The 27,174-nt window shown below is 37.7% G+C and overlaps 2 protein-coding genes across 10 annotated transcripts in view; both read right to left on the reverse strand.

The window, feature by feature from the left end:
• The window catches only part of HYDIN (HYDIN axonemal central pair apparatus protein), a 381,838-nt gene extending 356,762 nt beyond the window's left edge, over nt 1-25,076 (reverse strand). For all 6 annotated transcript variants that reach the window (XM_074370458.1, XM_074370459.1, XM_074370460.1 and 3 more), the window contains exons 1-2: nt 24,941-25,076; nt 1,044-11,318 (exon numbers count right to left, since the gene is read on the reverse strand). The gene's annotated coding sequence lies outside the window, so the exon portion shown is untranslated. The remainder of the gene's footprint in view (nt 1-1,043; nt 11,319-24,940) is intronic.
• Nucleotides 17,962-25,262, reverse strand: CMTR2 (cap methyltransferase 2). Of its 4 annotated transcripts, none has more exons than XM_045521392.2 (2): nt 25,142-25,262; nt 17,962-21,508 (listed from the first exon to the last, which is right to left on the reverse strand). In XM_045521392.2, the coding sequence occupies exon 2, from the start codon at nt 21,487-21,489 to the stop codon at nt 19,183-19,185; it is 2,307 nt and encodes a 768-aa protein (XP_045377348.1). In that variant the 5' UTR covers nt 21,490-21,508; nt 25,142-25,262; the 3' UTR covers nt 17,962-19,182. The 4 variants fall into 4 exon arrangements, with proteins under 4 accessions (XP_045377348.1, XP_045377343.1, XP_010959157.1 ...); XM_045521387.2 differs by lacking the exon at nt 25,142-25,262 and adding an exon at nt 24,957-25,093; XM_010960855.3 differs by lacking the exon at nt 25,142-25,262 and adding an exon at nt 24,941-25,078.
• Between the last annotated feature and the right edge of the window lie 1,912 nt (nt 25,263-27,174).

The following is a 27,174-nucleotide window of genomic DNA, read 5'->3' on the forward strand; positions in this document are numbered from 1 at the left end:
AAATTTATGTAAAATAATAGCAAGCAAGTTGCAGACCATATATAGAGTATAATCCAACTTCTTTTACATTCCTATGTATTCAGATTATACATTTCAACACATGCACAGCAAAAAGACTAGAAGGATATAGGCCTCACTGTTGATAGCAGTCACTAGGATCACTGTGTGTGGCTGAGGAGTTCATGCCCATCTGATAAATCTGACTGGCACTGGAGAGAATTACTTTCACTTTCTCCTTTTGACACTCTGGAATTCTCTGAAGTTTGATAATTAAAAAAAAAAAACTATTTTCAAAGACATACAACAAACCAATCCCTGTTTTTTGGGGGGTTTTTTGTTGTTTTTTTTTTTTTTGACAGGGCAGTATCATCTTTTTTTTCAGGTCACGTCAGACAGCAAGCTGCAATGAACGCTGAGGGGAAGGCTCTGTACAGCTCAGACATGCTCCCACCACTGCTCCCACCACTGACTAAGCTCCTTTGGAGGGTGGATGCGTACATCTAACTCCAAAAGAATGTCTCTCTTGGGTTCCTGGTCGTATTTCAAATCGGCAGAGCCACAGCTTTCCTTCCACCAATGCATGGGGTAACATGGTAGAAGCAGCCCACTGAGAGGAAAACAGACCCCCAAAGTGGGCCACTTTGGGAAGGAAAAAGGAAATGCAAATATATTCTGAAAACAGATGGTGTCTGGAAGAGAAAGTGTGTTTGGCAACAAGAAAGAAAAATCACAGGAGGGAGGAGAGAAAGGCAGTAAAAGAGAAACAGCCAAAGGAGGTGGTAATTAAGTGCGAAGCTGAAGATTTTCAAGGGATTTTTTTTCAGCTTTGACAAAAGTCAGGCCTCTGGACAATTCTGCTGAAGTATGTAGACATTGTTTTCCATTTCTCTTATTTATTAAAAGTATTCCACAAGAGCACTAGCTCTGAACCATGATATCCTAACACTAGTTTGTCATCAATTTTTCAAGTATTAAAGTTTTCAAATAATGTACTTTTCTTTACAGTTTAAGAGGACACAAAGTAAGCTCTCTCACTCACTTACATTTGGATATGCTTCCTGGGGTGGGAGACAAAGGGCGGAGCCACTGTCACTGTGGAGAGAGTTGTGTACAACCCACAGGCTGTCTGCCTCGCCACTTCCTAATACTGTCGCTATTCTTCTCTGGGTTCTGGAGGTCCCCAGGGGTTGGCAGGACAATCATATGCTGGCATATACCTGTAAAAATCAAGAGTCACACCACTTCCCACGTCATTTATAGTATGAACTAAGGCACAAGCATCTGAAATGTTCAATAGCAAAGAGATTAATTGACTAATTATTTTGCACTGCATTGCTTGCTGTTGCAGCTGCTGGGGATGTCAAAGAGCATCCAGGAACTATGACTGTTCCAGCAGGGAACAGCTGTCGGGGCCATAGGCCAGCTCCCCATCCAGGGAGAGAATAAGTCCTTGTCTGTATCGACCCCTCCTGTCATATCAGTGACAGTTCACAAACAGGATCACGAAGGATAGTTTTTGTGCTTGGTCCTAAATAACCTTTTAATGTCCTGAAAAATTCAGCCAAAGCCAAGAATACATTATGAAGTCTCAAATTATCAGTTCTATCTTTGGAATAAGATGTATACCATGCACCAAACTGAAGGTCAAGGAATAAGTCTTTTCCTCTAGACATGGTCAAAACCTTTCTGGGTCTTATAAAATAGCTTAGGATATAAATTTACTTGGCAGGGAGCTTTTGGATTGCATGAACTCTAGACATTGGATATAGAGGGCTGATATTCCAGATATTTAAATATCAAGCTCAATTTTAATCTCAAATTACAATATATATGTATGTATATACATAGTGAATGCAAGTATATGCATACAGCATAAACATTCATATGGAATAATGGTTTATTTAGATTGTCCTTTCCACCTATATTATTATTTCATTTAACCCCCTTGAAAGTAAAGTTCACTTGTAAGAATGTCAGTTGCCTCTCCCAGATAAAGATTATTCTTTCAACATAACCACAATGTCTTTAACACATATAACAAAGTTAGTAAGTCCTCAATATCATCCAGTTCTCAGTTCCTATAAAATTTCCCCAGCTGTCTCAACGATTTTTTTTTACAATTGATTCATTTGAATCTGAATACAAACCAAGGTCCACACATTGCATTACACACATGTACAGAAATATATTCCCTAGCTCTATCAACTGGGAAGGTAAGAGGGGCTGGGAGCACTAATACAAAATGGCAATAACACCTAATCATGGTTTCTAAATATTATTCTCTGCTAAAAGGAACCAAAGAAAAATGGCTGATCCAAGGGTTAGAGGCAGGAAAGTATAAGATGTGCTCGGGACATCTTGTGCCAGAAGGTAAGGAAGTACTCACAGAATGATGGACATGCCACAGACACAAGGCCAGATTGATGGCACACCTACATTTCTAATCTGAAAAACTCAAGTGTCAAAATGAATAATGAGAGTAACAGATTATAACCCTTTGAATAAAATGAGAATCCATGAGTTTGATGATATAAATAAATGTCTGATGAAAAACAAGGTATTTAAATATTTTCAAATAAAATACTTAATTACAAAGTGAAGAGAATAACTGCACAGTAAAGAAGCCTGACAGGCCCTACCTTCATCATGTGAACATCACCGATAATGGACAAATGAAAATCACATACCACTTGACAAGAAGGTGCAAAAAGGAGAACACAGCTTCAGTTCTGTGATATTTCTTCCAGAAATGCATGACATGAGTCTAATCACAAGGAAACATATCAACTTGAAGGACAGTCTACAAAATAACTGGCTTGTAATCTTCAAAAACGTCAAGGTCATGAAAGTCAGATATTGAGGAACTGCTCCAGAATAAAACAGAATGAAAGAGACCAAAGACACATAACAATTAATGCAACACATGGTTCTGAACAGAAACCGTTTGCTATAAATAAGTTGTTATTAGGACAAATGGACATCAATGTTATTTTTCCAATTTTGATGACTGTACTGTGGTTGTCCAAGAGAGTGTATTTATGGAAAATACAAATCCTCTCAGTATTCAGTATTCAGGGGTGATGGGGCATCAGGTTGTTAACTTAACTTCAAATGGCTTGGTAGGAAAAAGTAGTTTGTTATACTATACTAGACATTTTTGCTAACTCTGAGATTGTTTCAAAATAAGAAAGATTATACAATTATAAAGAATAACTTTCCTCATTAGCTGTTTTTCCTTGAACACAGTACATACAGGAAAGTCAGAATAAATGCTTGATTCTGTACTTTTATTAATTTTCAGAGTAATGAGTTGGCACCATAGTAATTGCCAATGATGACAATCTTTAAAGTATCAGTATGAACTAGGATATTTTTAAATTTTATGTACTTCAATCAATTACAGTGATTATTCTTTCTGATTCTCAATTTTCCCTGTGTCCTTCTGCCACAACCAACAGTCAATAGTTTCCTTTCTTACTGTACAAGATGTTCCAGGTTCATCATTTACATTTCCTGCCCCAAACCTGGAATCAATTTTTGGACCTTTAAAAAGTCAGAGAAGTCCATCCCTTCAAAACCTACTTAATTAGTTATTTTTAAAAATAAGGAGAAAAAATTTCAGGACATCTTATTTAATCAACCCCCTGCTGAAGTTTGTTGTTTCTTTCTCCCTCAGATATCTAAACAGCTTTGGACTCCTTCCAAGAGGAATAGCAAACAAAAAAGAAGATATCCAAAGCCAAACTCTGTGGGCATTACAAGCACCAGTGCAGGTGCATGGTGGGGAGAAGGTGGTTGGGGAAGGGTATTCTAATCCTTTTATTAACTCCCTTGAATCAGAAATCACTCCTTTGATAATCTGCTATAACAGTTCATAGAACTCAGGGAAATACTTACATTAACTGATTTATTATAAAGGATATAATAAAAGATACTGATGAACAGCCAAAGGAAGAGGTACATAGGGCAAGGTCTAGAATGATCCCAAGTGCAGGAGCTTCTGTCCCTCTGGAGTTAGGGAGTGCGACCTCTGGGTATGTGGATGTGTGCACCAACCCAAAAGCTCTCTGAACCCCTTCAGTTAGGGTTTTTATGAAAGCTTCATTACATAGGCATGATTGACCAAACCACTGGACAGAGGTGATCGAACTCAATCTTCAAGCCCTCTTCTGGGACGTCAGGACTGAAAGTTCCAACCCTCTAATCAATCACATGGTTAGTTCCTCTGGCTACCAAACTTCACCCTACAAGAGTCACCTCCTTAGCATAAACTCAGGTTTGGTGGAAAGAGGCTTATTATGAATAGCAAAAGATGCTCCTCTCACCCCTATCACTCAGGAAATGCCAAGGATTTTTGGAGCTCTGTGCCAGGAACAAGGATGAAGATCAAAAATATGTATTTCTTATTTTGACATAATATCACAATGATTAAATTTATTACAACTTTTCTCATCCCTGGTACTGAGAGATAAATATGTGAATCTACTTCTGTGTTTTATTTCCAGTAGAAAAATTCAGAAGTGATGAGCAGGTGAATTCCCAGAAACATCTCATCATAAAACTATATCTCACCCCAAAGCTAGAACTGGATAAAGTTGTATTATTCATTCCAGTCTCCCAACACTCAAGTTTGATCTTCATTTTTCTGATGTAAGGAAGGCTAATCTAAAAACCACTCACCAATGCTAGAGGGAATTCACATATTCATTCAACAAATTTTATTGACTACCTACTATGGGCCAAACACTGTTCCTGGTACTAAGGGTACAACAGTGAACAAAACAGGAATAAAATCCTGCCTTTGTGGAGTTAACCTTCAAATGGTGGGAGTGGGGGGAAGAGAGTAAGAAATAGACCATAACAAGATAAATAAGTAAATTATAACATACAAGAGAAAAAAAGCAGGAAAGGGCAGTGGAAAGGGAGATACAATTTTAAATAAAGTGTTTCACTACTAAGGTGACGTCTGAAGGAGGTAGGAGAGTAAGCTGTGTGGTTTTCCAGAAAAGAATTCCAGGCAGAGCGGAAACAGCTTGTGTGAAGATCTCGAGGTGCAAATGTGCTTTGAATATTTGTGAAATAGTAAGGAGGCTACTGCAGCTGGAGTGGAATGAGCACGGGGAAGAAAGGAGAGAAGGTCAGAGAAGTAATGTGAAGGTCAGAGGGAACAGAGCACCTTGGGCCAGGTAGGCCATCTTCAGGACTTGGACTTTTACTCTGAATGACATGTGAAATCATCTGTGATTTCTGGAAAGAGGAATGACCATACCCAACTTATGTTTTAAATGCACAGCTGTGGCTACTGTGCTGACTACAGAATGAAGGGGAGCAAGCATAGACACAGAAACCAGCGAGGAAGCTACTGAAATAATCTGGGTGGGAGATGACTGTGGTTAAGACAAATGTGATAGAAGTGAAGGAGGTAACAAGTAGTTACATAATGGATATCTTTAAATGTAGAGGCACCAGGATTCACTGAAGGACTAAACATAGGTATAAAAGAGAGGGCGGAGTCAAGGATAACTCTTAAGGTTTTGGACTGAGCAACTTAAAGGGTGGTTCCATCAAGTGACATGATGAAGACTATGAGAGAAACAGGTTTTGGAGATGTCATTTAGGGGCTTGTTTTGGAAAAATTAGATTTGAGACATCTATTAAACATCCAAACGGAGATATCAAGTAGGTGGTTGAACAATGCCCTCCCAAAGATGTCCACGACCTAGTCCTCAGAACCTGTGACTATATTACCTTATACGGCAAAAAAGACTTTGCAGATGTGATTAAGGGAATATACTCTGAGGTGGGGATACTATCCTGGATTATATGAGTGAGCCCAATCTTATCAGATGGGTCCTTAGAAGCAGAGGAGAGAGAGCTGACAAAGGAAGAAGGTTCAGAGAGAATAAGATGTTGCTAAGGAATAAGACAAGCTAAGAAATTAGGAGGCCTCTAGAACTTGGAAAAGGCAAAGAAACGGATTCTCCCCTAGAGAATCCAGAAAGGAATCCCCGCTGACAGGTTATTTTTAGCCCAGTGAGACTGTCAAACTTCTAACCTAAAGAGTTGTAAGATAATAAATTAGTGTTGTCTTAAGCCATTAAGTTTGTGGTACTGTGTTACAGCAGCGATGGAAAATTAATGCCAGCATCCTCAATATAGAGATGATACTTAAATCCATAAGAATGAGATGAATAGAGACAGAAAAGAGAACAGGTCTTGGGACTAAGCTTTGGCAAGCTTGAATATTAAGTCAGGGAAGTGAGGGAGATCCAAAAGAGATGATGGAGAAGGAATGGGCATGAGGTAGAAAGAAAACAGAAGAAAGGAGTGTTCTAGAAGTGAAATGAAGAGTCTGTGTCATGGGCTGCTGAAGGGTCAGATAAAAGGAGGGCAGAATTAGAAAACAAGACAGACATAATAGGGAGAGCATGCATGCCCAGGCCAAGCGATACACAGAAAAAAGAGTTGAGCTTGGTCCTCATCACTCAAGCCACAATGATGGGAGAGTCATATGAGTGACACCCACCCAGAATGCACTTTTCCATACAGAGGGACCCTAGTAACCAGCAAACATGGCCCAACTAGAATTCCTGGTATATTTCTAATCAAATCAGAACTCTTTCCCCCTGGGGTAGGGAAGGTGTGAAAGTCCATAGCAAGAGAAGGAGAGAGGAACAGGAAGACTTTCAACATTCTCTTAAGACTTACACTATAGGTCTGTACAGGTTCTTTTACTTTATAATGCCGTCTGAGCCCTCCAAGGCCCTAACTTGTTAACCGGCATATACCCTAAGCCCAAGAGAGTTAACATAATATCTCAAGATTGAGAAATAGTTTTTTCTTGGGAAAAACAGGAGCTCATCAGAATAAAAATACATAACCTCCCAGGACCTGACATTCCATATCAGCCATAGCTTCAGACAACCTTTTATGTTTTGCCTTCCTTTGCTTCAAGTCTCATGTTAGGTAATCATCTACAAAAGACTGAAATCATGCATGGAAAATCCCTGTGGCCTGAGACAAATAAAGCCCATGTCACACTGCCTCACACTGACTAATTATTTGTTTAGCTGTTTGTCTTCTCCACTAGAGTGAGAAGTCCTCAAAGAGGTGAATAAGAAGAACGATAATCCATTAACTTCCCATTAGTTGAACAAATAACACACGTTAGACAAAATGCTAATTGTTTTCAGGCATTTAATCTTCACACAACCGTATGAGATGGGTATTATTAACCCCATTTCACAGTTAAGAAGGTTGAGATTCAGAAAGATTAAGAAACTTACTTAATAGTTAAACTAAGTTAGAGAGTAGCAGAGCTGTCCAATGTCAAATTCCATGCTGAAAAATGCAGCTTCCAAAGATGTCCACATCCTAATTCCTGGAATCTATGACTGTTACCTTACATAGAAAATAGAGGACTTTGTAAAATGTGATTGAGAGTTTTGAGGTGGGGAGATTATGCTGGACTATCCTGGCCTCAATGTAATCACAAGAATCCTTATAAGAAGGAGGTAGGAGATCATACTGAACAGTAGGAGATGTGACAACAGAAGCAGGAGCTGAAGTGATCTGAGGAAGGAGTTATGAACCAAGGAATGCAGGGGGCCTTTAGAAGCTAGAAAAGGCGAGGAAACAGATCTTCCCATAGAGTCCCCATAAGGAACACAGACCGGCCAATACCTTGATTTTAGATTTCTGACTTTCAGAACAGGAAGATAATAAATCTGTGTTGTTTTAGGCCACTAAATTTGTGGTAATTTGTTACAACAGCAATAGGAAACTGACAACAGTGCCCTGTGCCTCTGTCCTTTTATGTCCTTACATCCCCAGGACCTAGGGTAGTCAAGGGATGTTTGCTAAGTGAATTACTGAAGGAGGAAGAGGTTTTCCTCTAAGGCTTCTCCCACCTGGCCCAACCTGAACTCCTGACCAGGAGAATCTAGCCTTCCTCAGAGAGAGGAAGGCAGAAGCAGCCCAGGTATACCTGGGGTGATATTATATGTTTTCCTAATTACTAAGTCAAATGGATGTGCTAGTAACAGTCCAAAGCTCATTCTATGCCAGTCAGTGTGCCCTTGGAAAACATGACAAAATGCAACCCTAATTTACAGCTGTGATTTAGAGCTGAAGGGAGGTAGGAGGAGGAGGGGAATTGGATATTTTTATGTTCCATTTCTGATAACAGTGCATTAAACATCACAATGATTCATTCAGTTGAAATTATAAGCAGCATTACTAAAGAGATGAACAGAAATCATATTTTACGATCTAATTCCTTTTAAAAATTATTTCATAGCAAATTAGAGCCATGAATATACTTGTACACACTGCAACTGCACATAATTCTACCTCCCTCTTTCTCTGAGACCATCATGGCCCATTCTTTAAACAAGAATGATATATCTTCTATATTAGTATCAATAAGGAGACAGTTTTCCAACTTAATAAATTCAATACACCCCATAGCTTATAGCTCCTTAAGAAATGAAGAGCTAGAAGTCTGAAAACAGTTTAGGTTTCACAAGAGGCTCGTTGTGCCCTGAAGGATTATTTCCCCTTTCTGTATCCCAGTTTCTCCAGCCAGGTTAAAATCCTACACTTATTAAAAACTTAAAAAAAAAAAAGCTTTTGATCTTTTAAGAACAAGTAATAACATAAGCAGAACTAAAGCAAAAACTGAAAGCAATCGTTTAGAACTTAATCACAACTTCATATACATTTGTATTCCATAGTCTACTTGTAGTTAACATAGAAGGTGAAAAAAATTATTGGGTAGATCTAAGGTAAAATCAGTCACTGCCCTCAGTCTAGGTCTTCTGATTGGATTGGCAATTCCCATGGTGTTTCCAGCTTGCCTGGTTTTGCAGCCAGGGTTCCCAGGGGTCCTGAATGGCTTTGGAATCTGAATAAATCATACACACTAGGGGTCCACTGAGACCACGAGAAACTCAATTTATCTGTGACCTGAGACAGGATTTTATTGCTTCTCAGATTAACAGTTTAAAATGTTTTGCTTTTCTGCCTCAGGGGTATTAGTTTGATGTATGACGCAGGGAGATTATTAAATCTTTGGTGCCTTCCAAAGATGTAAATTAAACCACAGCATCTCCTTAGCCACCTTCCTTGTATGAGCTGGAGATTTATTATTAACCTGTCACTCTTGCATGCTCATCAAAACAAGCAGCACCATGATTAATTGCACCTATTTATTTAAGGGTACCTGTCATTCTAACTTTCTGTGAACAGGGTATTTCAGTCTCCTGATTTCTTGGCAGAACTAGAGCTAAGGACTTTTAAAGGAGAGGAGAGAATCATTGTCCTCTCCTATTCATTTCCAAGAATATATTTGAAAGAAAGGTGGCATGCATACAACTGCATATAGTTCTTCTAGTTTTAAAGGAAGGTGCACTTCATTTGGCTTCTCTTGACTGTTCTCCAACATCAATGTTGGCTAATTCTGTTCTGGATATCTGAAGACTTGAAGAGGTCCAGCACTAAATGGACATAGAACTTTAAAATTCTCTTTTCAGTTCTCTCACTCATAATTCAATTCAACAAATACAATATATATTATTAGGTCCCTTCTATGTGGAAAGAAGCAAATGTGAATTGATTCATTCATTTCTTCATCCAATATTTACTAAATGTCTTTCATGTGCCAGTAATGGTACTAGGTATATCACTCACTGTTCAAAACAGTGAACAGTCCTTGTCCCCACGGAGTTTATAGTCTTGCTACCCTCGTTCCCAAGGCATTTGTCTCCCCATATTATGAAAACAGAGGAGAATACAGGGACAGTGAGAACCAGGAAGAAAAGCAGAGTGTACCCCTTTTAGGGTAAGTGTGCACAAAACAGACACTAAATTGAGTCAGGATTAATAAGATAAGGTTCATTCCCTCCTCCTGATCGAATGTGAGTCTGCAGGACTGAACTGCATTGAAACCATGGCATTTTACCTCTTTTTTTCTCCCTGTACTTGTCATATCACAGATTATTTGGTTTGCTGAATAATCACTAAAGCACAGGAGGTTTTCAAACGAAATTTAAGGCAGGGCTGCCTGATCTCTGATCTGCCACAAGAAAAATGGACCTTTACCACTTTAAATTTTAGGATAATTACCTTTTTTTAAAAAAAATTGATTCCTGATTAATCTTTGTCTCCCTTTTTTAAAGTTTTTATTATGGAAATAGACAAAAAGTACAATAAAGATGAAATCATAAAATAATGAACCTTTGGGTACCTATCACCTAGCTTCAGTAATTATTAATATTTTGTTGTTCTTATTTGTATCTATCACATTTCTCTCTCCCTCCATTTTTGAATATTTTTAAATAAATTCCCACTGTCATACCATTTTACCTTCAAATACATCAGAATTTATCTCTGACAAATAAAGACTTTTTAAAAACATAACTATAATATCATTGTAATGCTTAACCAAATAACAATAATTCTTTAATATCTCTAATACCTAAGCCCATGTTCAAATGTACCTGATTGTCTAAAAAAAAATCCTTTTGGATTGAAACAGGATCCAAAGTAAGTCTACACATTGGATTTGGTTGATATAACTTTCATTTACACATTTTCTCCCCAATATCACCAAAATGAATTCAATATTTGATTTTTACCCAGAATAAAAAAATCCATCCAAACTTAACATATGATCTTAATGAAACCTCATTATGTAATATTTTCAAAGACAGGGTGATCATACAATTTATCATTCAAATGAAGAAACTCCTGAATGAAAGGGGGATGCTATTAATAATTATACTGGTGTAAACCATGACAAATTACTACCCTACCAGTAGAGACAGGGGGTAAAAAGATGGATCAGGTTTCTGGTTTCAACTTGGGTGAAGAGAGCTGGAAAAGACCTTACAATTGAAAACACAAAAAGTTGAATAAATTGCAAGTTCATGACTTTTCCTGGATTCACCAAATAACTGAAGTTGAGGAAATGCCAACTAGCCCCAAATCTGAGAGACAAACACATACAGGGAGACGAGGAATGCACTTGTTGACTTGGGGTAACTTAACACTAATAAGAATTCACCTAGAAATGTTAAGAAATTGGTGGAGGTTGAGTACTGGCTGGTGACAGAGTATGGAGCTCTAAAGGCTGCAGACATAAGGGAGTTCATGTCACTCACAGGCTTCTCTCTCTATAGATCCCAATGGGTACTCACATAAAATGATAGCAAGAGTCCTGTGAAAGCATATCTCATGGTACAGGCTTAGGGGAGGGGAAGAGCAGCTGCTGCAGGAAGGCCATGGAGTCCTGCCCAGATCCTTCTTCTCTACTTCCCCTATAAAACAAACAAAAAAAATTACCAGGGATGTGGTATACCAAAAAAAGCAAGGGGAAAAAAAAAAAAACAAAAACCCACAGTGCCAAGAGATAAAACAATCAACAGAATCAGACTCATAAATAACACAGACGTTGGAGCTACCAGGGAATTTAAAATGGTTATGAAAAATATGTCAAAGGCTCCAATGGAAAAATTAGACAACACTCATGTCAAACAAGTAATTTCAGGAGACAGAAACTAAGAAAAAAACCAAATGAAGATGCTAGAAATAAAAAACACAGTAATAGAGATCAAGATAGTTACTGACAGGCTCATAAGAAGACTTAACAGAGCTAAGGGAAGAATTTGTGAGCTCAAAAAATATACAAACTGAAAGACAAAGAAAAAATATTTAAAAATAAAAACAAAGCATCCAGGAACTGTAGGACATCAAATGATCTAACAGATGTGCAATTAGAATTCCTGGAGGAAAAAAGAGAATAGGATAGAATAAATATTTGAAGGGATAATGACTAAGAATTTCTGAAATTAATGACATGTATCTAACTACAGATCTAAACCACCAAGATAAATACCCAAGCCAGAGACAGACGTATCATATTCAATCTCCAAAAACACAAAACAAAGAGAAAATCTTGAAGGCAAAGGGGAAAAGAAGACATTACCAGAGAGAAATAAATGTAACAATTGTAACAGTCATCTTGTTGGAAACCATGCAAGTTAAAAGACAACAGTGTAACATTTTTAAAGGGCAAAAGACAGTGACACCATCAAGATGGTGGAGTAGAAGACTCTAGCTTCTGTCCTCCCAACAAAGAACAATTAGACATCTATCCATGAAGGAAAACAGCCCAGGGAGAGCTCAGGAGTCCACTTAAGAAGCTTCAGCAACACAATGGAACAAAAATCCTGAATATAACTACAAAAAGGGTAGGAAGAAGAGTTTCATTTTGCTTGCATCATCCTATCCCCCAGACTGGCAGTGCTCAGTGCTAAGAAGGAACTCCTCAGCCTGAGTTTCCCTCACTGGTAAAAGGAACAGAGCCTCCTCAGCCTTTCAGAACACTGCACAAAGAACCCACTTCAGATTCACCCAGAGACCAGCAAAGTTGAGATATCCAGAGATGGTTAGGAACAGAAGAGAAGGGCAGGAGCTACCAGTATCAGTCATGAAGCATGAACAACTGTGGTTCCTGGTGGCCTGCTCTGCAGAGGACCACTGAAGTCTTCACTACTGAGGACCTCAATAGCCCTTACAGACACTGCAGACCCCCTCCCCAACTTTCATCACTGAGAATCTCATTGCAGACTCCAGTAGACTGCTCGCAGAGGACCCTAGCAGCTTTCACTGCTGAGGAAACCAACAGCCAGCATAGCCACTGTGGACTCCCTGCCAATTTTCACTTCAAAGATTTTCATGCTCACAGATAACCCTGGCCAAGACCTCCATGCTCCCTTGCCACCAAAGTGCAGGATCCACACTGGCTACCAGTCAGCCTCTGCAACCTAGGCTCCCAGAGCTGATCCCCACTGCTGTGCATGCATCTGTGCTCAGCTACTGCAGCCACATGAGTGCATGCAGACAATCAAGGTCCCCTGAGCTGCTTGTGGGCCCAGAGATGGCCCTGACTCCTGTCACTGGCCTGTACCACCACAAGCAAGCCCAAGTGAGTACCTGCATGCTGCCAGCCCCAACTCCCATCACCAGCCTCCACTGCCTTGCACTCACCTTAGGCTAGCCCCCTTAGTAGACAAGTACATACCAGCTCAGGGACTCCACAGCTGTTCATGCACCCATAGCTGTTGGCCCTGGCGCTGCCAGTGGTCCTGGCCCTGCCACTGCATGGGTGTCTGTAGCCAGCCCTTGTCACCATGCACGCACCTGCAGCTGCCCCAAGGCCAAGTGTGTGCATACCCTGGCTCCAGCGACTACCACAACATGCCCTGGTCCCTAGCCACTTGACCTAGAGGCACCATTAAGGACCAAGAGCCTTTGAAGCCACTGTCGACCTCTGCAGCTCTTGCCAAGGATCATACAATTGTCAATGTCATGGATCACAGCTGCCTGAGCTGGCAAGACATCATGCACTCTTGGACCCAGAACTACCACATGCCCTGAACACTTGGTGCCCCACACCACTAGACCTGGGGTCACAAAATGCTCCAGCATGTCACCACCCAAAGGTGAGGGTCTTTCCTTATGAAAGTCAGTCCATAAAGTCTAGAAGAGGTAACTGCTTCTTCAAATGTGCAGATGTCTGAAGGGATAAGGAAGAATCAGGGAAATATGACAACATCAAAGCAATACAGTAAACTTCCAGTAATTGACTCAAAAGAAACAGAGATCAACAGATTGCCCAACAAAGAATGCAGAATAGCTGTTCTAAAAATGCCTAGATTATGACAAGAGAATACTGATACACAACTTAATAAAATCAGGAAAATAACACAAGAACAAAATGAGAATTTCAAGAGATAGAAAACATAAAAAACAAACAGAAACTTTGGAAGTGAAGAATTCAATAACTGCACTGAAGAATCCAATAGAGAGCTTCAGCAGCAGATTCAACCAAGCAGAAGAAAGAAACTAGTGAGTTTGAAGACAGGTTATTTTAAATTATCCAGTCAGATGAGTAAAAAGAAAAAATAATGAAACGGCATAAAGAAAGCCTAAGGAGCACCAAATCATCATCTATGCATTATAGGAATTCCAACTGATTTAACTGTAATATAACAATTTACGATCCCTACTAGAGCTAAATATCAATATTCAGTGGATACTAATGCCATTAAGTGAAAGACTGATAGAAAACTTAGCAGTGTAGAAATAAAGTTGTTATCTGAACCTCTGATTAACCTTAATATCACTGACAGGGGCAACCCCATTTTGTGCTTCGTGGCATGATGAAAAAAGAAGTACACAACACCACTTATGGAGTAACCTTGCCCAAAGCAATCAGTTCTCTAGATCTACCTACCAATTTATAGGAATAAATTTATAAACTACCTATTTATAGGAATAAATCTTTTAACTTGTATCTCCATGCCAACTTTTGTGTGGAGATATGTTAAAAGATTAAAAAATCAGCCAAATCCAGAATGTGGAAAATTACAAGACAGTTAATTGGTTTGGAAAAAAAAAAAGTTGGGAGAGGGACTGAAGAGATTGAAAGACTTCAGAGATATATTAAGTAAATGCACTGTCTGAGCCTTATTTGAATCAACTATAAAAAGGCATGTTTGAGACAATCTGCAAAATTTAAACACAGACTAAGTATTGGGTGATGTTAATTTTGTTAGGTGTGATTAAAGTTCTTTTCTGTTAGAGATACTTCATGAATTTGCTTTAAAATACTCCAAGAAAAAAAGTGGAAGATAAAATATGCTCAGCAAAATGTAGTCACGGAAAATGGGTCAAAGTACATGGGGGTGTTATATAATTTTAGTATTGTTTGTGTTTGAAAGTTTTCCATAATAAAAAAAACAAAATCAAGTAGTATTCTCTAAACACCTATACTGACAACATGGGATACAAAGTAAGTATGTCATAGTGCCTTGCCCCTGAGTTTTAATTCCGTCAAGAAAATGAAAGAATGGAGAAAACAAAGAACAAAGTAAGTAGTGCACAAATGGAATATAATCCTTAAAAATTGTGAATCCCTATCTTGTACACTTGAAACTTACATAATACTGTACATCAATACTTCAAAATATGTATGTATGTGTATATACAATATTGCAAATAAAATAAAATGTTCAAGAGAACAGAAAAATAAATAAATCTCAAATTGAATGACTCAAGCAGTAAGTACAATAGCTCCAGGAAGAGATTATCATTACTGGAGTTATTGGAAGCTGCAGGATAATGTTTATTCTAATTAAAAAAAATAAATTCATTAGGATACGTTTGTACTTGTTTTGAACCTTCTCAGCTAGTCAAGTATAAAGACTAACTTTTTAATCCTGAAATTCACTGGAAACAGAATAGAAACTCCCAGAAGTCCAGACAGTAAAAGCGTATCTACCTTGCCCAGTAAATTAATTTGGTGTTGAAGCACGATTCTAAAGAGGAAAAAGATGCAGATACACATGTAAATAAGATACGTTTATCCACAAAGATATGTAGACTTTTTAAAATAAAAGTATCTTTTCAGCATAATCACATAAATAGTTTAAAGAAAAAGAACAGTCTCTAGAAATATGTTATTTAACTATAGCATAACAAATTTAAGCCACAAGTCAACAAGGTGGCTGCATTATTAAATAACAGGATAAACTGATGCTCCTGCACTTGGTATAAATGAACACAGGATAATTACACCTAGTTAATCTATTAAGACACTCTATAAAGACACAATAATCAAGATCTCAAGAAAATTAGAGAAACGCTTATGATGGCTACAATTTGTAATTGAGTACATAACCTATATGTGAACATAAGCATCTTAGACTTTTAAACAAAATTTTCATGCAAATGGAAACAAGGAAACAGAAGTAGCAATACTCTTAGCAGACAAAACAGACTTTAAACCATATAGAAAGACAAAGGACACTATATAATGATCAAAGAAGCAATACAAGATAAGGATATTACAGTTATTAACATATATTCACTAAGTGAAGTAAACCAGAAAGAGAAAGAAAAATACCATATGAGATTGCTCATATGTGGAATCTAAAAAAACAAGCAAACAAAGCATAAATACAAAACAGAAACAGACTCATAGACATAGAATACAAACTTGTGGTTGCCAAGGGGGCAGAGGGTGGGAAGGGATAGATGGGATTTCAAAATTGTAGAATAGATAAACAAGATTATACTGTATAGCACAGGGAAATATACATAAGATCTTATGGTAGCTCACAGAGAAAACAATGTGACAATGAATATATTTATGTTCATGTATAACTGAAAAATTGTGCTCTATGCTGGAATTAGACACAACATTGTAAAATGATTATAAATCAATAAAAAATGTTAAAAAAAATATACATTCACCCAATATAGGAGCACCTAAATATATAAAACAAATACCAACAGACATAAAAGAAGAAATTGATTTTGGTGATGGCTTCATGTGTATTTACATATTTCAAAGTACACCAAATTGTATACTTTACATATTACAGTTTGGTGTCCTCTAATTTTTACCTCAGTAAAATTTCTTTGTAATTCCAAAAAAACAGAAACAACAACTACAAAATTTTCATCTCTAAAAATCTGAGTGATTAACTGATTTCATATTCTCACTAATGTTAAAACCGTTCAACTAATGATCTTTCCTGGAAATAAAAGATAAGGTTTAAATATTGTTAAAGACTTGGTATTCTCATCAAAGATAAGTAAAATAACAAAAGTATCAATAAACTTTTTCAACTCTCCTAATATCTTGCTTCTTTCATTCCATTTCAAGATCTTTAGAAAATAAAAATCTAATGCAAACCTAATTTTAAAACAACTATTGTAAAGATGAAGAAAGTCCACAAATTTGGATTTTAAATTTATTTCAGAAAAGATATTTTCAACACATTTAAATATCTATGTGACATTAGGATAATATATAAAAGGCCCCACTAAAATACAAAACTAAAAAAAACAAAAAAACAAAAAAAAAAACTAACTTTTTTCTTAGGGAAAACAAAAAGTAATACCGAAGAAATGAAATTTATATGATCTCTTTAAGTTTGTTAGGAAACGTATTTGTGACATTTAAATTCTCTGGTTGTTAAAAATTCTTTTTAAGTTAAAAATCTCAAAATCTACCAAAAAAAATTTTTTTAAAGAACAGTAACCAACTTGATAAACTATACAAACCATCACCTTACTGTCCTCCTCTACTTTTTTATTCATTTTTTTGGATAGCATTTTTCCTTCCCTTTTTCTCAAAGGAAAATTCTTATAAATCATTGGTTCCTGTCACTTACTTCCAGTTCAATATGAACCTTCCTCTACTTGTATCTCACCTCTAAAGCAAATCTGAATCCAGTTAACCAGATAAATAGCAACTGATCCCAAACACTGAGTTAAAAACCAAAATACATTGTAGTATACACCAGTATGTTACAGATTCCAATACAGGTTAGTGTTTAAAAAAGAGAAAAAAACACTAAGCATTCCATACTTATTTGAGGGGCTTAAAAGAAAATTTTAATATCAGAACCTGGACCTAGGCTTTCAAATTCATTGTAATCAAATGGTTAAAGCAAGTAAAAATAAATTGAGTCAGTATATTGAACCAAACTAACCAAGACATAAATACTATTAAATGCCAAGGTTTCCCAAGAGTGGTTTTTAATTCTGTCTTGGTAACCAATTTTCTATCAGACTTTTATCATGGAAACGGCTTCTAAAAAGTCACCAGTAGGAAACAACATTTCTTGCAGAAATCTACCTCCAGGACTCCATACCCTCCCTGGCAAGAACTAAATCTACCCACTTCTTCCCTCAAGGATTCATTTTCTTTCCCGAAGTAGAGATTCCATAAATATTACAATATTAAGGACTAAATTTTAATGAATACAAATCAGAGGAAATGAAGGAACATTAACTCTCATTCAAACCTTCCTTTTAAAAAATCTGTTTCCAAGTTATATTTTTAACTTTCCCCATGATTCTCTTTAAAAAAATGAACACAAAATCTCTCTGCTAATGACTTTATTCATGAATTTATAATGAAACTCAAAATAGCAAAGGACATGAAAAAATTCAGATTAATATTTATCAACCAAATACATCAAAGAATACATCTATTTTTCATATAACTAACAAAAATGTCTAACATGCACGTGTGAGAATACAAATATTCTCCACTTCATGGAATTTCAAAGTAATGAAGATTTGCTTAATAGAGCTGGCCAGAATAGTCCATTTTTACAGGCAAACATATATAATTTAAAAGAAATCAAACATAATAACCATCTTATGGTTAATCTTTTGGTAAGGTGCTATTATCATACTAAAAAAAGAATTAGTAAAGATTAAAATTTTAAATGTTAAACCATCATTCTGAAGGTGTTAAAATTTTTCTTCAGTCTTCACTGTATTCATCATATTCATGATCCCAATATGAGACCATAAACACTATTTTGCAATTTAAAAAAAATCTTTTAGTTCACAGATTGTTTCCCAGAAGTTAAAAATTACTATACCATTGCTAAAGAAAGCTTTTCAGGATACAGGAGAGTTTTGGACACAGTAACTTTATTTTAAACATGATCTTTGGTTTGACACTGTCCTGATATCCTTTCTAGCTGGATGATTGTGGTCGGTAAAAATATTTATAAAACAGCACAGCAGCTTCATTTGAACCACAGAAGTAAACTGGATCAATGGCTTCAAGGCAATGAATGGCACATATCAAGATATCTGGCAAGATGAGTTCTCCAAATTCATAACTGACATAGTCAGTGTTAAAGGAAATCAGTGTTGCTGAGGAGTGGTTCAATTCCTTTCATCAAAGATCTCTATTAACTTATTAACAGTATTAGCCATTGAGAGAAAATTAGTTGGAAAAAAATCAAATCTGAATGAAGGCACACAGGTGCAAATCTTAAGTAGATAAATAAGACCAATAAACTGCATATGCAAGCATCAGTGTGTCCATCCAAGCACATACACACTTTTCATGTTTGAAGTTAAATATCATCATTGCACAGATTCTATGACGTGTAAAACTCTATGCCTGTGGGCGTATATACCCCAGAGATGGAGACTAGCTGATGGCTTTTCAAAAATAATAAGACTTTAAATGATGCAAAAGTTGGCCCTTCCTCAAGATAAAAGGTTTTAAATTAACAGCAAAGGGATGCAATATCAATGGAAACTGTAAAAAGCCATAAAGTTAAATTTTCAAGGACAAGTTCAATTTTGTAACTGAAGGCTGCTGATGATTTCTTCTCTCTCTCCTTGAATAATCAAATGCAAATGCCTTTTACCAATGGCAGCATTCAAATCCCACAAAAAATCAAGTAGTGCACCCTTAAGGAGCACCTCCATTGGCACAAACTGTAAAACCTGCTGGGGTGCATCAGAGTTAACGAGAGCACTCAGTAATTCGTTCACATTCTGTAGATACTGGAAAACTGGATTTGGAAGGTCCTGATAACCAACACATAGCAGGACTGCACAGGTCTTCAGGGTCTCAGAGGATATGGGACAAGAAAATGTAATGAATCTGAAACAGCTGTGGAGTACAAAGATCAAACCAGCCATAAATCTTGTGAAACAAGAAAGTACAGGCAAAATCATAACATCTCCTGTATGAAGCTGCTGCAATGAATGCAGAAGGCAGTCCAAAAATAACTGCTGGTAAGTTGGGTCTCCATCATGAAGCAAAGAACAACCAAAAGTCATGAGTTCAGCTGATTCCAGGAGTTGAATTTCCAATGGTATATGCATTTTGATATCATGGGGAGTTGGAAAACCCACAAGCAGGCACTTTATTTGATTGCTGGGCTCTATATCCTGCTCATCCTGAAGGCACTTGGTAAGGCTAAACAATTCAGAAAATATCAATTCTTCAGAAAAAATGTGACAAGAACAATAATATTGCTGTTTTGGCCTAAACTTGGAATCCAAATTCAAGGCTCCCCCTAATGACTTTTCAATTGCTTCATTGAGAGCCTTTAAAATTTCACCATCACAGAAAGGAGAACATTTTACCTTTGGCAGTTTCCTTCCCTGTAAAATCTGCCATAAGTGACACTCCAGATTGGAAGCTGTCCCTTCTAAGAGAGAACTCTGCCCAGGGTGATACGCAGCATGTTCTTCGGCCCAAATATTAAAGTATCCTTTGGCTACCTTATCTTTCCATGAAAGCGTTTCCAGCATTTTCCGTTCATTGTAGGTCTTAAAGTATCTGTTCCTCTGCCCAAACCATTTTGTATTTGTACTACAACCAATATTAGATTTTTTTACTAGCCAATTATTTCTGGATAGAGGCTTCAATTGAAACTTCTGCATGAAATACTGAACAGCACAGTCCCTTAAACTATTCAGCTTTGCTTGTTCCCCTTTTCCCATGCACTCAAACAGACGAATGTTCTCAGAAATAGTCTCTAGCTGGTATTTATGAAAGAACACACAACATTCTTCGTGTCTTTTAAGAAAAGACTCGGGAATCATATGATGGGGAAAGAGAGCTTTCCTGGTTATTTCAGACCCAAAATTCAGCACCATCTTAGATAACAGAGGGTAGATCGCCTCTCTCCCCTTATAGTAGAGACATACCACATAGACTTCTGAGTTTCCTGCCTTGCTGGTAGCAGGTTTGAAAACATGGACTTGGTCAAAAGAACAGTTTAGCAGGTACATCAGATTTATGGAACAATGTTCAAACAAAGTAAACATCTTCAAAACCAAAGAGCCACCATTTCCAAGAGTCATCAATGCAGTGACAACTTCACAGTAATGCAAAGAAGAGACCAAAGCTTCTTGTTCACCTGGGTTTCCTTGGCAATCAAAACTCCCATCTGCAGTGATCAAGTGAACAGTAGCCATGCTGCTTATGAAATTCTGAAGTCCAGTCAGATATTTCAAGGTCATGATATCACCAGTGTTATCCGGACCAAAGTACCAGCAAGGCAAGGTATTTGCAATAAGTCGGTCATCCATAATCATCATAAGATTGTCATTTGCTTCATGGTATGGATTCAGAGTATTAGCTACCCAACTCCAGTCACAGGGGAATCGATGGGATTTTAAATAGTGATTGAGACTAGCTATAAAAGCTCCAGGAGCTTCACAAAGGTGTAGAGAATTCAGTTTTCCATTCTGAAAAGCTTCCTGTGGAATAAGCGGAAAGCTGCACAAAATTTCATGAAACTTACACCATGCCTGAGTACAAAGTTCAGCGTTCACAGATTTTCTTACATGAGAAATTATTTTCCCAGCTTTATTAGTGAAAGCAGTGTGCTCATGCCACTCATCCAGTTTCTTATCACTCAGCAGGTTTTTTACTTCATTTAGGGAGTTCTTCAAATTAAGAAATGCATTAAGTTCCGTGTGGTCACAGGTGAAAATCTCACTGGGATCTGGTAACTGCCACTCATTATTAAGAGGCTTGCCATAAGAAAAGTTCTTGGCAAAGAGTTCAAAAATGTCAGCAAGAACATCTGGGCTGAATGTCTCAGGACTTGAACCCAGTGGTGGCTTTCTGCACTTACTCATTTTCAAATTAAATTAAAATCTAGAAAAAGAAAACACACAATTAAATGAATCAAATTTATTAGTGAGTGAAATCTCATCCACTGCCAATTGGATCACATTCATGACAAACCACATAAAATGGGAAGACTAATAAAAACACAATGCATTACATAATGAGGCAATCTGGAAGAAAGAAAGAGTAAAGGCTCTGACATCCAACAGACCTGGGCTCAAATTTCAGCTGTACCACTTAAACAACTTAGTAAGTGGCCTTGGGCAAATCATTTTACATCTCGGTTTCTTATTTAAAAAACTGAGGTATCACTCTTTTTAGATGAAGATAAAACAGGCTAGCATATAAAAAGCATACACCAAAGAATATTAATCAGTAAATGGTAGCTTGTATTACCAAGGTAACCCATCTAGCTCCTCCCAAAAGTTCTCCTCTACCTATGGCTGAGACATCACCCGCAGGGCCCCAAACACTTGCTTAGACTAAGATTTATCCCTGAACAAGACCTTTGATCAAGCTCTAACAAGTGACTTTGAGCTTTTTTTTTTTTTTTTTTAGCTCCCTCCACATCTCACTTCCTTCCAGGAAGAGATTCCTGTACCTGAACCCAGTACTGATCCTGCCTCCAGACCTCTCTGCCACCACCCTTACTCACCTACCAGGATTGCCAAATATGTCCTCTGTCCACATCTTACTCTCTTGCTAAGTCATGCACTTTGGTGGTACCAAATCACCTTTACAGGCTACCAACTAACACTCATCCACCATAATGCTTGTTAACTGTGGTGTACTTGACTGGTTAGCCTCCTGCTCAATGCTGAAACTGATCTACAGTTCACTCTGGCATGTCTCTAAACTACAGATTCGTGCCTCATATTATCAGTCAGATAGCTCCTTGATTATATTATAAAATATTACTTTTTTGCCACTAAAACTTAACACACTTTGACAGAATCATTTTAAACTAAAGAAATATCCTTACTGAATATACAAATTACAAATAGTCACCCTACATTCTGTGTACCTAAGAAACCAAAAACATCTGTCTACTGGAAAGGGAAATGCATATAAGAGAAAGATGCAAGGCTTAATGGCATCGTGTTGAAAAAGTTCTAAATTCCAGCAGATACAGCAATGAGTATTATGTGGTACTTGTTGGCGCAATGTTAATCAATAGGTGCTTCAGTTCCTGAGTTCTGCATTTATTTAGCATATTCAACACATTCTACACCAGTTCGATGATTAAAATGGCAGATAAAGGTGAACCAGCACTACAATAAACACGATGACATCCTGAAGACTGTATTCTATTAGCATTCACTTTGTACTGTTCTCTTAACACTTTTTTCATCCTTTTACATATTTTTTAAAATTATTTACAAGTCTCTACTAGCTTGTAAGTTTCTTGAAGTAACAAGTATCTTCTCAGTCATTTGTTTGCCACAGTATATTAAGATGCATGAAATCTGTGGACAATAGTCATAAGTACCCATCAATGTCATTTGCTTACCTTAGATCTACTTTTTTAACCTTAACTTTAATTGCTGAAAGAAGGCAAAAAGCAGTCATTTTCACATTCACTAAAATCCTAAATAAAAGCAAGTGAAAATTTATTACAAGTTATTTGTCCTAACTTACACCGTGATTACTGGAACCCACAACCACCCTGAGATCTCAACTATATCCTATTTTGGAAAAAGTCTTATTTTAGTCATTAACTTCACATCCTAATTAATGCCTGTAAGTCCTAAACTCATAGTAAGCTAAGAGGTAATTACTTTCACATGAGAACTAAGGCAATTCAAACACTCCACTGTTCTTCCTGACCATACCTGCAGTACACAGACCAAAATTACACATTATATATAAATTATATATTATATTGAGTAGTGTTCAGGTCAATAATCCATAATTTATCCAAACATTGTTTCCTACTATCGTGGTGCCTAGAATCCAACCGCTTCTCACCTATCTCTTGCTACCAGCCTGACTGCAGACACTGTCAACTCTCTCCTGGATTACTTCCATAGCCTTCTAACTGGTCTCTTTGCATCTATTCTTGCCTCCTATATTCTATTCTGAAACATACTGACCAGAGTAATCTTGTGAAACCTAAGTTAGACTGTATCTCTGTTCTGCTCAAAATTGTGCTGCAAAGTCACTAAGTCCTTACAAAGCCTACAAGGCCCTTGAAGATTTCTGCCTTCCAGGAACATCCTATCTCTACCCTAATGTTCTAGTCCTACCCCTTACTCATTGTGTTCCAGCCACACACACTTTTTTGCTGTTCAATGAAGACACCAGGCACACTACAATCAGAAAGTCTTTGAACTGGTCAGTCCCTCTGCATAGAATGCTCTTACCTCAGATATCTGCAAAGCTACTTCCTTCACCTCCTTCAAGTATTTACTCAAGTATCATTTTCTCTGTGAAGCCTACCTGACATTCTAATTTAAAATTGCATCTTGCAGAGGGGAGAGTATAGCTCAGTGGTAGAGTGAGTCCATGTTTAGCATGCATGAGGTCCTGGGTTCAATCCTCAGTGCCTCCCTTAAAACAATAATAAACTTAATTACCTCCCCCCCAAAACAAAAGCAAACAAACAAACAATAGAAAAATAAAGAAAACTGCATCTTGCATTACCAATGGTACTCTTGCATTTCCATGGCACTCTTTTCCTTCTAACATATAATTTACTTATTTATATTTACTATTTATTTTGTCTTCCCAAAATTGCAATCTAAGCTCCATCGGACAGAGATCTTTGATTGCTCATTTATCATCCCAAGAGGTTAGAACAGTGCTTAGTACACAGCAAGCACTCAATAAGTATTTACCGAATAATTGAAAGGATATCAGACTAGCACAAAAGGCGGTCCTCTGATGAAGTTTTGAATATAAGTCATAATAATGCACTTCAACTTCACTCTAGCACTCCAATGCGTAACAACAACAAAACAGCATGTTTATAGGATGTAAGTAAATTTTTCAGAATGTTTCCTCTGTCCCTCTCATTAAGCACTTCATGGAGCTTTGTGGCATCATAATTCTGCTACAAGGGTCAATATTACCATTCTTATTCTGCAGAGTCGAGCAGGAAGTCCCGTAGCCCCCTGCCCAAAGCCACGAAGGGAAAACCTGCAAAATTCTCCAGGCTAACATAAAATGCACAAAACCTCGTCAACAATTGTCACCTCTCCAATTAACACTTACAAAGGAGTTTTAGAAGTGTTTCTACCAACTCCTCCTCCCAACAACGGTGAAAATAATGCCTAGTGGGTATCCAGCGCTTTACTTTGGGCCGGGGCACCCAACAACTCGTTTCCTCCGGTGGAACTGAGCCCCAAGCTCCATTCAAGAGGCCTGGCCCCTGAGCTGGAGAAACCCTCAGTCCCAGCCACTGTCTCACCACAGGAAAGTCGAAGGAGGACGCGGGCTCGGAACCTGGGCCTGGATTACCTTCGCTCACGCCCACCTCAGCCCTGAGTCTGCGATTCACTCGCTCTCCTCACTCGAGGAGGGCATTCTCCACTTCCGCTCCCGGGGATGATTCCCGGGGGCGTCGCTCCTTCAGGTCTTCTGAGCCTCCGCCGCTGGGAAGGAAGGTACCACCCCTAAAGGCCGGGACCCTCCCTCAAGACACCCGTAGCGGAAGCACACCTCCAGGTCGCGCCGTCGCCGAACGCTGGACGACGGTGGCCTGAGGGCCCAAACACATGCACCGCGCATGCGCCTCGAGGCCCAGCTGACGTCACGCGTCAACGTTACGCACGCAGGCGACCATCTCAGCGCCCAGGCCTCCCTAGGTTTCGCTTCTTTGCGAAGTACACGCCCCATGGCTGCTATGGCAACTGAGCGCGCATACGTAGCGTCATTTGGCCCCGCCCCCTCGAGGGTGGACGAGTGGGATGAGGCGGGGCAAGCCTGTCGGAAACACGCCGGCCCCGCCCACCTGGGCCCTGGACGCCAGAGGCTTTCAATCGCTTTTGGATGGAAGTTAGTTACTAAGACTGGTTGAATTAAAACCGAGTTCAACTAGATACATGAGATACGAAGGCAAAATTTCAAACTGCTAAGTAACACCATGTAATTTCCACAAGGGAACCTGGTTAAGCATCAGAGAAGACAGTCCAAGACAAATTCCATCTGTAGTGAGAGTGCATGTCTAATTTTTTTAACGTGGAAGTGTATAAAGACCGCTGAATTCTAAGAGATTAAAGATTTCTTGTCAAGACATTAGAAAAAAACAAACTAGTGCTCGAAAGACAATATGAGGTTAAAAAGCCAAACTGGGGAAACTGCGAGATAACACTCTTATCTGCTATGTTTATAAACCAATAAACCAATTAAAAAAAAAAAAAAGACAACCTCAGAAGAAAAATGGAAGATTTAAAAAGGCCACCCCCCAAAAAATAAAAAATAAAATAGCCCATAAGGATATAGTACAAAGCTGTTTAACTTTTTAAAAAATATTGGAAATGAAAGCAATGTTTTCTTTCCACCCGACTTAGCAAAGATTTTAAAAGATCAATAATTGTCACTGTTGGTGAGAATGTGGAGAAATAGGTTTACATACTCTGGGTGAGACTGAAAATTGATACTACCTTACTTTAAAACTGCCTTGCACCTTAGACCAGCAATTCCCACTCCTAGCAATTTATCTTTAGGAAACCAACAACTGGCACTCACTTTGGACAAAATGTATATTACAGCATCTTAATAACAACAATAACAGAAACTTGATACTCTTTAACTGTTCACTTTAAGGGAATTAAATTCTTTATCCATACAGTGAAATACTATGTAGCCATTAATAGGCTATATGTGCCAATAATATTGTGTGAAAATAGGAGAACTGTGTGTAGAGTTTGAACCATTTACATCAATTTTACATCAATATACATACATGTTTTGCAAGTCTTCCAGAACATGCATCAATGGAGGAAAAAGTCTTTTCAAAAAAACGGTGCTAGGACATTTGGATATCCTTATGGAAAAGACTTTATTTGGACTCTTACTTCACATCAAAAACAAAAATAGATTTCATTTGGATTGCCAATCTGTATTTTTAAGGTCAAACAATAACTCTTTTAGCAGAAAATACAGAACATCTTCGTGATCTTGAAGTAGGCAAAAAGTTTCTAACAACAGAAAAAGCACTAATAAAGAAAAAATACATAAATTGAACTACATTAAAATTAAGAATGTTCATCATAAGACACCATCCAGAGTGAAAAGTCAACCTACAGAGTGAGAGAAGATACTTACGATACATATATACAACAAAGGACTTGTATCCAGAGTATATAACTCCTACAAATAAGTGGGAAAATGGGCAAAAGACCAGAACAAAACTTTCAAAAAGATGATATCCAAAAGGCAATAAACATATGAAAAGATGCTCAACTTCAGTAGTTTTTGGAGAAATATAAACAAAACACAAAGTGAAATACAATTACCAAAGTGACTAAAATGAAACACTGAAAATAGAATGTGTAGAGACTGAGGGGCAATCAATGGAAAGCTGTTTGGAAGAAAAAGATCTTCCAAGATCTTCCAAACTCACCGGTTGGTTGCCTTTTTTTCCCAGTTTTTTCAAGGTATAATTTACATACAGTCAAGTGCTTTGATCTTGTGTACTTAATATTCAACCACTTTTGCCAAACGCCTTTTAAATTGCAGAAAGTTCTCTA

This window comes from Camelus bactrianus, chromosome 9, assembly GCF_048773025.1.
Source record: "Camelus bactrianus isolate YW-2024 breed Bactrian camel chromosome 9, ASM4877302v1, whole genome shotgun sequence".
NCBI classification, from domain to species: domain Eukaryota; kingdom Metazoa; phylum Chordata; class Mammalia; order Artiodactyla; family Camelidae; genus Camelus; species Camelus bactrianus.

What these genes read in the sequence shown, in the direction of transcription:
- CMTR2 (XM_045521392.2), bottom strand. Translation starts at nt 21,489, where the DNA reads ATGAGTAAGTGCAGAAAGCCACCACTGGGTTCAAGTCCTGAGACATTC.